Source organism: Schistocerca piceifrons, chromosome 4 (assembly GCF_021461385.2).
Source record: "Schistocerca piceifrons isolate TAMUIC-IGC-003096 chromosome 4, iqSchPice1.1, whole genome shotgun sequence".
NCBI classification, from domain to species: Eukaryota; Metazoa; Arthropoda; class Insecta; order Orthoptera; family Acrididae; genus Schistocerca; species Schistocerca piceifrons.
Window position 1 is genome coordinate 230,964,638 of NC_060141.1, and position 13,854 is coordinate 230,978,491.

The following is a 13,854-nucleotide window of genomic DNA, read 5'->3' on the forward strand; positions in this document are numbered from 1 at the left end:
TTGTGCGTTGTTCTTTTCTTAGGGCCCAGTATTTCTTAATTCTTTATGATCTTCTTCCGAGATGAAGGGTTTGGACTTTTGTCTAGATTTGTCTTGGAATTTTATGTTTCAATCTTTAGTAATTAATTTAGCTGTTCGATCAATAAGTGAATTTTCTGAAATCTTTAATTCTACTAGGTGTTTCTCAGTTTCTTTAAACCAGTTGGGTTTCGTTTTGCGGTTACGGAAGAATTCAAAGATTGGTTAAGTTAATCTATTTGAATTCATTCTGACAAGATGACCATAAAAATTTATTCTCCTTTTTCGCAGAGAATCTGAAAATTTTTCAATTTTCTTGTAGAGAGTTTCATTTTTGATGTTTATAATCTTATCGCCTTGAAATTTTGGCCCAATGATTTTTCTTAAAATTTTTCATTCCTTTAGCTCAAGTTTCTCCATTTGGCCATTGAAATTCATGTTAAGTGTTTCTGCTGCATACAGTGCTTCTAGCTTAATCACTGTCTTGTAATGTGTAGTTTTGGACCCCCATGAAAGGGATTTTTTGTTGTATGTATTTTTTGTTAGTTGGAAGGCCAATTCAAGTTTATTTTTTCTGGATTCCATTGCTTTGCTTTCCCCAGCATTCCAACTAATCCATTCTCCAAGATATTTGAATTCTTTTACTATTTCAACCGTCTGTTCTTCAACTTTGAGGTATTTACGTGAGTGCTTGGTGTTTGTCAATATCTTAGCTTTTGTGAAGACCTATTTTAGCTGCTTGTTTCTTTAGTTCAAGGATTTGCTCCCGTGCTTCTTCCATTGTTTCAGCAATAACTATTTAAAGAAAACAAAATTTTTAATGTAACACAGTTTCAAATGAGACTAAAACGTACAAAACAATTTATCTTTGCTGCGTACATATTCCTAACCTCATATAGATAGTTTTGGAAATTTGTGCTTGTCAATTTGTAAGAACTACGACAACATTTGTAAAATTTATACTGGAAAACAAGGGGCCCATGCATTAAATAACAGGAGGTGAACTATAGAAGCATCAATATTGTATTGCATTCCCCCAACATTTTTCGTTATATGTCTTACAATTATTGTGATTGCTATTAAAAATTCAGAAGGATAAGCATTCAGAACTATAAGTTTGTGGTTAAGAATCTGTATGTCCCAGGGGAGGTTATTTCATATCTTTTGGTCCAAACATTTAGTGTGACTTGGAAACATAAAACGTTAAAATTGTTTTTTATTCAAATGATATTTTAGGTGATTTCTTCTTCTATTCCTTGCGCCTTTGTCCTGCATCGGCATAAGATCAGCATGTTTATATGCGGATTTTGCATCGTTAACAGGTGGCCGGCTGCCCTTCCTGTCGCCACTCCATTTATCCCCCCTCTCCCCTCACCCCCACCACATAGTAAGGAATATGTATATCCCAATGTATATCCCGAAGAAAAATTCGGAGTAGGTATTAAAATACATGGAGAAGAAGTAAAAACTTTGATGTTCGCCGATGACATTGTAATTCTGTCAGAGACAGCAAAGGACTTGGAAGAGCAGTTGAACGGAATGGACAGTGTCTTGAAAAGAGGATATAAGATGAACATCAACAAAAGCAAAACGAGGATAATGGAATGTAGTCGAATAAAGTCGGGTGATGCTGAGGGAATTAGATTAGGAAATGAGACACTTAGAGTAGTAAAGGAGTTTTGCTATTTAGGGAGTAAAATAACCGATGATGGTCGAAGCAGAGAGGATATAAAATGTAGACTGGCAATGGCAAGGAAAGCGTTTCTCAAGAAGAGAAACTTGTTAACATCGAGTATAGATTTAAGTGTCAGGAAATCGTTTCTGAAAGTATTTGTATGGAGTGTAGCCATGTATGGAAGTGAAACATGGACGATAACTAGTTTGGACAAGAAGAGAATAGAAGCTTTCGAAATATGGTGCTACAGAAGAATGCTGAAGATAAGGTGGGTAGATCACGTAACTAATGAGGAGGTATTGAATAGGATTGGGGAGAAGAGGAGTTTATGGCACAACTTGACTAGAAGAAGGGATCGGTTGGTAGGACATGTTTTGAGGCATCGAGGGATCACAAATTTAGCATTGGAGGGCACCGTGGAGGGTAAAAATCGTAGAGGGAGACCGAGAGATGAATACACTAAGCAGATTCAGAAGGATGTGGGTTGCAGTAGGTACTGGGAGATGAAGAAGCTTGCACAGGATAGAGTAGCATGGAGAGCTGCATCAAACCAGTCTCAGGACTGAGGACCACAACAACAACAACATATCCCAATTGTCTGTGTACAGTGTTATTTGTGTACAAGGGAGCGAAAGTTTTCTATATGTTTATGAAATGCGTAACTGACGCAGAACGAGGGAACCAGATCAGTATTCAGCTACCATGGACATTCAGGCCGCCTCGCACGCTACCCATATCATTTGCTGAGCGCATTCGATCTGTGACTAGCGCGCACGTGGCTATCGGTGAGGCTATTGTAACTGATTTTTTGATTGTGGTATATACGTTTTCATGGGTAATGGAAATGGAAACGTCGTTTGGCTAGGGCCTCCGGTCGGGTAGACCGTTCGCCTAGTGCAAGTCCTTCGAGTTGGCGCCACTGCGGCGACTTTCGTGTCGATGGGGATGAAATGATGATGATAAGGACAACACTACACCCAGTCCCTGAACGCGGAAAATCTTTGACCCAGCCGGGAATCGAACCCGGGCCGTTAGGTATGACAGTCCGTCGCGCTGACCACTCAGCTACCAGGGGCGGACGTCTTCATGGCTGATGTAGGCTACTGGGTCAGCAATGCCATTCTGGTTGAGTATGTGTTGAATATAGAATAAAGGGGGTTCACTTGCCAACGAATCAGTTGCCAAATCGGCGTAAGTATCCGGATAACACTGTAAGAATAGCTTTTTTAGTTCTTCTTTGTTGATCATATTCGTGCCCTGATTCGCCTCTGAGAGTGTGGAGTAACTCTTGATTGCCAGCATTTGTTTCCCTGGTTTTGTAGTCTACTCATGTAAGAGCGTTATTCGTTTATTAAGGTCTGACCGGTCGCGAGATGGAAACCACAGTGGAGATCCAATGAACACATGTGTTAGGCAGGACCTCTAGTATGTCCATCGATCGCATCACGTTGTACTTACCAGTTCTGAGCGCACAGTGATTTCGTATATATGCTAGATAATAGTGCCTCTGCAAAGTAAGGCTGTCTGGTGAGAGGTTTAGCCGGATTTTATGCAGCCACCATAACGTAACTGTCGTATTCTCTTCTTCATGATATTTCGCAGCCGGACATTGTTGGGATAAGCAAGATGTTCCTGCAGAGTTTTCAGTGGGATGAGTTTGATCACACACCATATAGCCCAGGCTTGTCTCTCTGTAAGTTTCATCTCTGCTCACAAGAATAGTGGACTATGAAAAGAACATTTTGGTATCGAGGAAGAGCTGCAGACCAGCGTAGAAAATTGGCGAAAAGCACAGGTGACTGTCTTATATGGCAAGTGTATTGGGAAATTGGAACAAAGCTAGAACAAATTTCTAAGCCGGAGCGGCGACTATATAAAGAAGTAACTGGTAGATAAAGGTTGCAAATAAAAGATATTTGATTTTAGAGAAGTAACTGGAAGATAAATGTGGAAATAAACCATTTTTGATTTTCTCTGTGGGTATCATTTTGCGACCGATCGGAGGTTAATAATCGAATAGTCCTCGTATTTTCCTGCGTCAATTCAATAGGAGAACGCGTTCGAACATTTCCGCTGGGTACATTGTCGCATTAAGGATGTGATTTTTGCTTTAGTATGTTTGCTGTAGTGTTGGTTGTTATTAACCCCCTGAGATCATTGTACATTTCGATGAGGCATAAAAAGGATTACTCTAAGATATGTTCCAGGGTCTAAGATATGTTACAGAGTCAAGTATACCTTCTTTGAACAATACTACCGTTCCGCACTTACTTCCTAAGTTCCAAATTTCATCATAGCCGAACACGTATGCTCATATCCAAACACGTCCGCCACGTTCGTCATATCCACCACATGTGTCACAACTGCCTAATGTTGGTGGAATGTATATACTCCTCTCAACATTATAATTTCGTGTCGGACACAATCCTGTTTAGATTGACTGTGGATACATTACAGGCCTGCATCATTTGGGTTGGTGAGTTAGTTCGTAGCGTTTTTCAGTAAGTTTAATAAACACAAGAGACCCATAACTTGCACTTAAGTCGTCAATATTATATTCTTCTGCACTATTTACAACAGTCTGCAAACGCTGGGGAAACCTTTCGTTTTCGCTCCTGTACAAATCAAGTGGTCCCGAGGTGAAGAACTCGTCAGTAACGTTCGGGCGAATTTTATGCGGGAAAGGAAGTCCTTTAAGGTTGTTCGATAGAGAGGGGAGAAGGTGAAAATCTGAGGCCGCAAAATCAAGTGAATGAAGTGGATGTAGAATGACTTCCTAACCCAACTACTGTATAGTGTTTTTTGTCAATACAGCAGTATGAGGTCTGGTATTATCGCGGAATAGCATCACCTCACGCAGTCTTCCTTGTCGTTGTTCTTGGTTTACATCTGCAAGACTTTTCATTTGTTGATAATAAACGGCAACAGTAAATGTTAGACGTCGGGGTTCACCACACCGTCACTGTTCAACAAGAAGCATAACATTATCATACATTATGAGTGCCGATCTTTGTACAATGCTGGGCCATTAACAATTGACAGCGTGCGAACCATTCAACGAAACACCATCGATGTGGATTTCGGAGCCGAAGGCCCACTCGTGTACCCTTGATGACTGCATGACACAAAGATTTACGCCTCCTCTGAGCCCGTCAATACTGACATTAGACTGTTGATTACTGGAAACATGTTGCCTGGTCGGACGAGTCTCGTTTGAAATTGTATCGAGTGGATGGACTTGTTCGGGCATGGAGACAACCTCACAAATCCAAGGAACCTAAAGGTCAGCAGGGAACTGTTGAAGCAGGTGGAGGCTCTTTAATGGTGTAGGGCGTGTGCAGTTGGAGTTATATGGAACCTCTGATACGTCTTGATACGACTCTGACAGGCGACATGTACGTAAGCACCCTGTCTGATCACCTGCGTCCATTCATGTCCATTGTGCGTTCCGACGGACTTCGCCAATTCTTGCAGAACAGTGTGACACCCCACACGCCCTCTACACAATGGCTCCAGGAACACTCCCCATAGCCACCAAATTCCCCAGGCAAGATCATCACTAAGTATATGTTGGGTGCCCTACGAAGTGCTGTTCAGAAGAGATCTCCATCCTGTCGTACTCTTACGGATGTATGGACAGCTCTGCAGGATTCATGGTGTCAATTGCATCCAAAACTGCTTCATATTCGAGTCCATGCCGAGTCGTGGTGCGGCACTTTTGCGCTCTCGCTGGTTCCCTACACGTTATTAATCAGTTTCTTTGGCTCTTCAGTGTATTAACATAAAGATACCATTTTTCGTCACCAGTAACGGTGCAGTGGAGGAATGGTCTGTGCCATTGACGAGCCAGAGATAAAGAGCGTACAGAGATGCATATATGGTCACTCGCTGTTTTTTGTGATTTTGACTTAGAGCTTGTGGTTCCCATAAACTCGATTTTCGTACCGTCTTAATTACATGCAAATGTTGCACGGTGGTGGAATGATCACAGTCAATTACATTTGCCATTTCTCGAATACACTGACGTGGATCATTGTGGAGTAACACCTTTAAACGATCTTCATCAAATTCCGAAAGTCTTCCTGAACCTGGATAGTCACTAACGTGAAGCCGATCCTCCTCAGTTCGAGAAAATCTTTTCCCGTGCTCTGTCCAAAGGTATTATCCTCATGTACGATGCAATTGTTTCTGCATCTTCATCACAATGGCTATTCTGCAAATCACACTTAAGTGCCTGGATGAGGGTTCATCGAACAATCTTCACAATAATTCTCCATGATTCCAATCTCGAACAACGCGCGGAAAAAACGAACACCTATATATTTCCGTCCGAGCTTTCATTTCCTTTTGTTTATTATGATGATTATTTCTCCCTTTGTACCTTGGTGTCAACAAAATTATTTCACATTCGGAGGAGAAACTTGTTGGTTAAAATTAAGTGAGAAGATGCTTCCGCAACAAGAAACGCCTTTGTTTCAATGATGACCACCTCCAATCCTGTATCATGTCAATGACACTCCCTCCCGTATTTCTTGATGGTAAAAAACATGCTGCACTTCTTTGAACTTTCTCGGTGTACTCCGTTAATCCTAACTGGTAAGGAACTACACCGCGCAGCAGTACTCAAAAAAGAGGACGGAGTAAAGTAGTGTAGGCAGTCAATTTAGTAGATCTGTTAGACCTTCTAATTGTTCAGCCTATAAAATACAGTCATAGGTTTGCCTTCTCCAGAACATTTTCTATGTATTCTTTTCAGTTTAAGTTCTTCGTAATTGTAATACCTAGGAATTTAGTTGAATTTACGGCCCACGATGTGATTGTTTTATTGTATACACGAAGTTTGATGGATTCCTTTCAGCATTCGTGTGTATGACCTTACACTTTTCATTAGTTAGGGGCAACTGCCAATTTTCGCATCTTACACGTATCTTATCTAAATCATTTTGTAACTGGTTTTGATCTGTTAATGACTATACTAGACGATAAATGATATCATCATCTGCAAACAACCTAAGACGGATACTCAGATTGTCTGCCTAATCGTTTATACAGATAAGGAACAATGGAGGGCCTGTAACACTACCCTCGGGAATACGAGAGGTCTCTTCTGTTTTACTCGATACCTTTCCGTTAGTTACTACGAACTGCGACTTATCTAAAAGGAAATCACGAACCCAGTCCCATAATTGAGACGATATTCCATAAACACGCAATTTGATTGCAAGCTGCTTGTGAGGTACGGTGAAATCTAGTAATACGGAATTAATTTGAACTCCTTAGTCAATAGCACTCAGGACTTGGTGTGAATAAAGAGCTAGTTGTGTTTCACAAGATCTATGTTTTCCAAATCCATGCTGACCATGTGTCAGTAGACCGTTCTCTTTGAGGTAATTCATAATTTCCGAACCCACTATACGTTCCAAAATCTTGTTAGATATCGACATTAATGACATGAACCTGTAATTCAGTGGCTTACTCTTAATATCTTTCGTGAATACTGACGTGACCTGTGCAACTTCCCACTCTCTGAGTGTGGTTCTTTCTACGAGCGAGCAGTTGTATATGATTGTTAAGTATGGTCCTACTGCATCAGCATACTCTGAAAGGAACCTAACTGGCATACAATCTGGACCTGAAGAGTTGCTTTTATTATGTGTTTTAAACTACTTCACTACTTCGAAGATACCTACGTGGCTGCTGTTCCACATTCGAAATCTAGAATATTTACTTAATCTTATTTCCTGAAGGACTTTCGGAAGGCTGTGTTTACTAACTCTGCTTAGCAGCATTGTCATAGATGGTACTTCCTTTGGTATCGTGCAGAGAAGGCATTGATTTTGTTTTGCCCATAGTATACATACGAGCAGAATTCCGACAGGTTTAGAGGCAAAGTTTCATACTGTTACTACTACAAGCATCTCGGATTATTTGAATTAAAGCAACATGTGGACTACACTGACGTTCTTAATTTGGTAGCAGTGGAGATTGTCTCGCAGGAAGGCGTTAAGTCAATATTTTTCTGCTTTTTTGATTGGGTAAATTTCTCGTTTATTTTTGGCGGATTTGGGGGTTACGGTACCCAGTCTGGCTACGACAACCTTGTGTTCACCAGTCCTCATATACGTTTTGATGCTTGTTATTAACTCATATTATTTGTTTCTAAGATGTCTAGTGTGTTTTCACAACCATTAATATTCACATGGAATTTGTTTAGCACAATTTCGGGTGATGTTTTATGCGTACTTCCTGATTTAAACATGTATTTTCGCCAGCATATAGAGGGTAAATTGAAGACACCTACAACTTTTATTGTGAGTCGGGTACGCGTCTGAAATTAGATTCAAGTTTTCTTTGAACCTTACAGCGATTGTGGCTTCTCAGTTGGGAGCTCGGTAGAAGGAACTGTCTACTTTAATTTCGCTACCGGATAAACTAATTCCAACTGCAACAAACAGACCACCACCAACTGTATTTAGCCTATCCTTTCTGAACTTAATTTCGTCTTTATTTGAGCATCAGTGCTTTCTATTAGCGTTTTGAGCTCTGCTGCGCTATGAGCTCTGCTACTTTCCCAACACTGTTACGACAGTTTACATCTGTTATACCGATGGTTCCTAGATCGACGTTCTTTCTGTGTTTGACTTGCACGCTTCGAGACGCAAGCCCTTTTCGTGTTTTCCCTTGGCCCTCTAAGCTAAAAAAACCGCCCAGCCCACGCCACATAGGCCCCGCTATGTATGTGGACGCCTCCAGCGACTAACTGACTTGTGAAATATTTAGCGGAACCCGAAACCCCACCACCCTATAGCGCAAGTCAAGGAATCTGCCCCAGCTACTGTCGCCTCTATATTGAACTCAAACAGAAGAATACATCGGAAATGTTCCGAGTCTTCTGCTAGGCACTCCATTTTGTAGCGTCCACAGCTCCACTCACTATCTCCAAAAGACAAAACGACAATCTGTAAACTTAAATAGCGATAGTAAACTATTAATAAAAATTGACACTTGATGTTTAAACCTATAGCTCCCAGGTACCAACATGCAAAAGAAAAATGCTACCAGCGTATGTCCTAACCTAATAGTCAGACTCGGTGAGTTTCCCCTTTGCATAGGTTCCTCTACTGGTGAGTTTGATTTCATGTGTACATCATCATTCGAGCTTTGAATGCAGTCATTTGTGAACTCTTTCGCGTCAGTCTTTTCGCTTCAATCTTTACTGATAGTCATCTGGGCACGTGAGAGTTTGCTTTGTGGTTTCTGAATCTCTTCAGGACTCTGTTTACATGTTTGCCTTTTTCGTTGCAGTGGCTGGTGCCTCCGGCTGTGTTCCTTGGTACTTTGCAGTTGTCCAAATAGGGCGGTGTTCTGGCTCGAGTTCTCACTATTGCTTTTATGGGTGGTTTTTCCATGAGATGAGTTGGTTTGCTTTAAGGTTTCTCATTCAGAAGTTGTTCTTGAGTAGTGCAGTCACGTCATCTTACGACTCGGTCGGAAAGTCGTTATCTTTCGTATCCTATTATCGTATTAAAAAACGGAAAAATAAGTGCTACATATTTGAAAAGTGTTATCCGGCGATAGCAATGTTGACCCTGTGCTTTAACCACAGGGTTTGGGGCGGGGAAAACCTTTAAATCATCAATAGAAACATTCGGTTTTCGTATTAGATTCGGGTTCGACAGGGCTATTCAAAATGAAGGAACAGATTTCCAACATTAATTGCTTCCAAACTACAAACAACAGAAACACGATTCTAACGTAACCAGAGAGAGAAAAGTTCAATTTTTTATTAATTCAATGTGAGCGCCCTGCGTTACACGACAAACATGAAAACGGTGGCTCATCTTCTGCCACGCACTAAGCAACTGGACTCTCATTATTGAATTCACAGCTTGAACAATGCAATGTCACAGACTTCAAAGTGTGTCAGGCATAGGGAGGACAAAACCGCGGTCGTTTATGAGACCCCACAGGTAAGAGTAACAAGGTCATCGGTCTGGACACCTGGGAGGTCACCGGCCATGACATTCATTTTATTTCCCTCCTCTTTCAATACAACGCCCTGGAATGGTGTCATTCAGATACGTCGGACGTAGTTAGAGAATTTCTCTAAGTATGTCCGACGTTATTCCCTAAGCATGTCCAACGTTACCTGAATGACACCGTTCCAGAACGTTGGATTGAAAGAGGGGAAGAAGAAGAATGTAATGCCCGATGGCCTCCCAGGTGTGCAGACCTAGCCCTTGTGACTTAGGCGTGGGGTCACGTAAAAGACCGCGTTTTTTTCTCCCTATGCCAACAAAACGAGGATAATGGTATGTATTCGAATTAACTCGAGTGATGCTGAGGGAATTAGATTAGGAAATGAGACACTTAAAGTAGTAGAAGAGTATTGCTATTTGGGGACCAAAATAACTGATGCTGGTCAAAGTAGAGAGGGTATAAAATGTAGACTGGCAATGGAAAGGAAAGCGTTTCTGAAGAAGAGAAATTTGTTAACATCGAGTATAGATTTAAGTGTCAGGAACTCGTTTCTGAAAGTATTTGTGTGGAATGTATGGAAGTGAAAAATGGACGATAAATATTTTGGACAAGAAGAGAATAGAAGCTTTCGAAATGTGGTGCTACAGAAGAATGCTGAAGATTAGATGCGTAGATCACATTACTAATAAGGAGGTATTGAATAGAATTGGGGAGAAGAGGAGTTTGTGACACAACTCGACAAGAAGAAGGGACCGGTTGGTGGGACATGTTCTGAGGCATCAAGGGATCACCAATTTAGCATTGGAGGGAAACGTGGAGGTTAAAAATCGTAGAGGGAGACCAAGAGATGAATACACTAAGCAGATTCAGAAGGATGTAAGTTGCAGTAGGCACTGGGAGATGAAGAAGCTTGCACAGGATAGAGTAGCATGAAGAGCTGCATCAAACCTGTCTCGTGACTGAAGATACAACAACAACATGCCTGACATTCTTTAAAATCTGTGACATTGCATTGTTGAAGCTGTGAATTCAATAATGAGATACCAGCTGCTTCGTGTGTGGCAGAAAATGAGCCACCGTTTTGATGTTTGTCGTGTAACACATTGCGCTCACATTGAATTCGTAAAAAATTGAACTTTTCTTTCTCTGGTAACGTTGGAATTGTGCTATTGTCTTTTGTAGTCTGGAAGAAGTAAATGTTTGAAATCTGTTCCTCTTTTTTGAATAGCCCCGTACTTTCGTCGTTGCTTACCAAATGGCGCTGTAATCGTCAAATTTAAACAACGGATTTCAAAAAGGGTATTATCTCAAAAAAATGCATTGGATCAGAAAAGAAAACCAGACGTGTTCTCTTATTGTGAAAGAGCTTGTTTCAAGCGTGTCCTCCCATCTCTCACCAACGGTGTGCTCGTTCGAGCTCCGTCCTCTCACCCTTCACCAATGGGATGCTCTTTTGAGGTGTTCCCTCCTGCTTCTCAAGTAATAATACTGTAATAATTATTTCACAGCAATTTCTCAAAAATGCCGCTGATTACTGCAGTACACTTATTTATCTGCACATGGTATACTTCAACCGAGGGATGTTTCCGATGTAATCATCTGACGTGGACTGGTTATTCGTGCTTCATCCTATCTCGTGTTCTTGACACTTCTTCATAAACTTCACTCTTCAGGTAACCACACAAACAAAAGTCAGGGGATGTAAGATCTCGCGACCTTGCAGGCCAAGACCGCCGCTTCCCATCCACTGATGACTGTTCACGTGATCGTACACTTCCTGTGCTGCTAAAGATCAATGTGCCCGACGACCATAATGTTGAAATCAATTTTTTGTCGGGAGGCCAAGGTAATTTCTGCGAGCAGTACTGGAAGAGTTTCCTCCAAGAATGTTGGATATTTACCACCACTCACGGTTCCATCGATAAAGAATGGGCCAATGAGTTTGTCACTAACTATTCCACAACATAAATTCCCATTCCACTGACCGGGCGAGGTGGCACAGTGGTTAGCACACTGGAGTCGCATTAGGGAGGAGACGGTTCAAACCCGCATCTGGCCATCCTAATTTAAGTTTTTCATGATTTCCCTAAATCGCGCCAGGCAAATGCCGAGATGGCAAGGCCAAATTTCTTCACCGTCATTCCCTTCCCTACCTTAGGCTGCGTCTCTGATGACCTCGTTGTCGATTGGATGTTACACACTAATTTTCTCCTGCTCTTCCCATTGCACGGACGCTCATGTTCCACTTGGTGTGGGCAATGTGGGTTTTCCAGATTCGAAGAATACATGTTGTGTCGCTTAATCAGACCGTTGTTCGTGAAGCTCGACCCGCCAGAGAACAGTACTGATGCAATGAAACTGGGGTCTCTCTGTACCTGTGGAAGCGACCAATGACAAAAAGTTGCTAGGTTACGAAATTCACTCCATGAAGTTCCCCATGTATGGGAAAATAAACGGTTGATAATTTACACGTTACAAAATTCAGTGGGTAATAGTTTTTCCCTATTCACGATTTAGTTTCCGCGTGCTAATCTGGGGATTTTGATTCTCTTCAGCTTATATGGAAATTTCATTACTCTCTCAGGCGACTGTTATTCGACCGTCTCATTTTCTTGGTTCTGCAGTTTTTTCGGTGGAGAGGTGGCGAATAACCTGAGAAAAAGAAGCGCACGATCACACCCTGTATGGGAAATGATGAATATAAATATTCACAGTATTGTCGACATTCCTCCGCTTTTCTCCACAAATTTTCTCTTTCATTGCAGTAGTCTGTATTCTAGCTAATACTGCGGTACGTTGCTGAAGAACAGAGGGACGGCTTCCAAACCACGAGATCAAGCTGGGTAATGAATGAATGAATGAACGTTTCAGATCAGCTACACGGTCGGTAGTTCGAATATCCTTAACGTCCATATTCCAAATCGTGCTTGAGTGACGGTAACTTCGGATGCGCTCCCGTCACAATGTTTAAACCTCATAATTCTCCCGCAAGACTCTACTATTTTTTCGCATGAGTCAGCATTCTTTAAATTGATAAAAGCAAGACTGTTCACTTCCGAAAGGTACATTCCACTAACGTCCACAAATTCCAGTTTTACTTCTTACTCTATCCGATCTCCAATTTGCTGTAGACTGGATCGACCAGAATTTCGATCAAACGAGAACTTCAAGACATCTCTTCTCTTCTCGTAGGTGACTCAGTATCCTATTTTAAATATCAATAACGTAGACTCACTTGCAGAGTTACAATCAGTTCTGTGACTTACCACGACGGAGCACAGAGGACAGCGCCTCCGAGCACCACCACACATCACCATGGCGCCGCTGGCGTCGGCAGACTGCCGCCTGAGCTGTCCAGTCACCGACAACCCACGCTCACAACTGTACTTCCACCAGCTTCTCTGCACGCAATTTTTTTTGTTGTTTATCATGCATTTTTTCGAAAATGGGTAAGCTTCACGTTATTTTTCATAGCTAACTGAATTCCGTGTGTAGCACTAGTGATATTCTTGTGTTAAATATTTGGGTAAGTATTTAGGAGAGGATGGCTTTTGAGAGGTGGTGGTGAACAGAGATCGGACATTTGGTTATTGTGAATGACAGCCGACTGCTTAGGGGAATCCCTCCAGATCAAGCAGCACTTTACCTAAGTAGACAGACTGTCAAGTCAATCCGTAGTAATCCCGCTGTCTATACACGGTGTTAGAGCAGGTTCCTAGAGCTCTGGCCTATCTTGTTAGGCGAGTGCTACAGTACCGACATTCAATTTGGTGACCGTCCAACCGAGTTAACAAGGTACTGGCACACACATAGCCAAGGAGCTAGCCGGTAATTATATGATTTATCGTAATTATTACTAGGGATACACAGGAGATTGAAGAAACACGAGGAACAGAATGTGTTGGTCAATATACAGACTGAGGAGAGAGGAAAAGGAATTAAGTTAATGGTGAGAACTGCATGTAGTACTAAGAAACAGAATAGATCCTCTAACCACTGTATGCAAGTAGCAAAAGCGAAAGGCAAGTATTTTGTTCTCCATTGGTATCTTGCAAAATCATACGAAAAGAACACTTAAATCTAGCTCTGCATATGATCTACGAAGGCAAGGAAGAATAGTACTCCACACGATTAGTTTCAATATTGCGGAAAATCAGTTTTATTTCGTTCGCGTTTTAAGT

The 13,854-nt window shown here is 41.6% G+C and overlaps 1 protein-coding gene across 1 annotated transcript in view; it reads right to left on the minus strand.

Annotated features, from left to right (window-relative positions):
• Positions 1 to 12,990, minus strand: part of LOC124795743 — a 37,084-nt gene extending 24,094 nt beyond the window's left edge. Inside the window, exon 1 of the mRNA XM_047259826.1 lies at positions 12,940 to 12,990. Within this exon, the coding sequence (XP_047115782.1) occupies positions 12,940 to 12,990 (51 nt within the window). The remainder of the gene's footprint in view (positions 1 to 12,939) is intronic.
• Between the last annotated feature and the right edge of the window lie 864 nt (positions 12,991 to 13,854).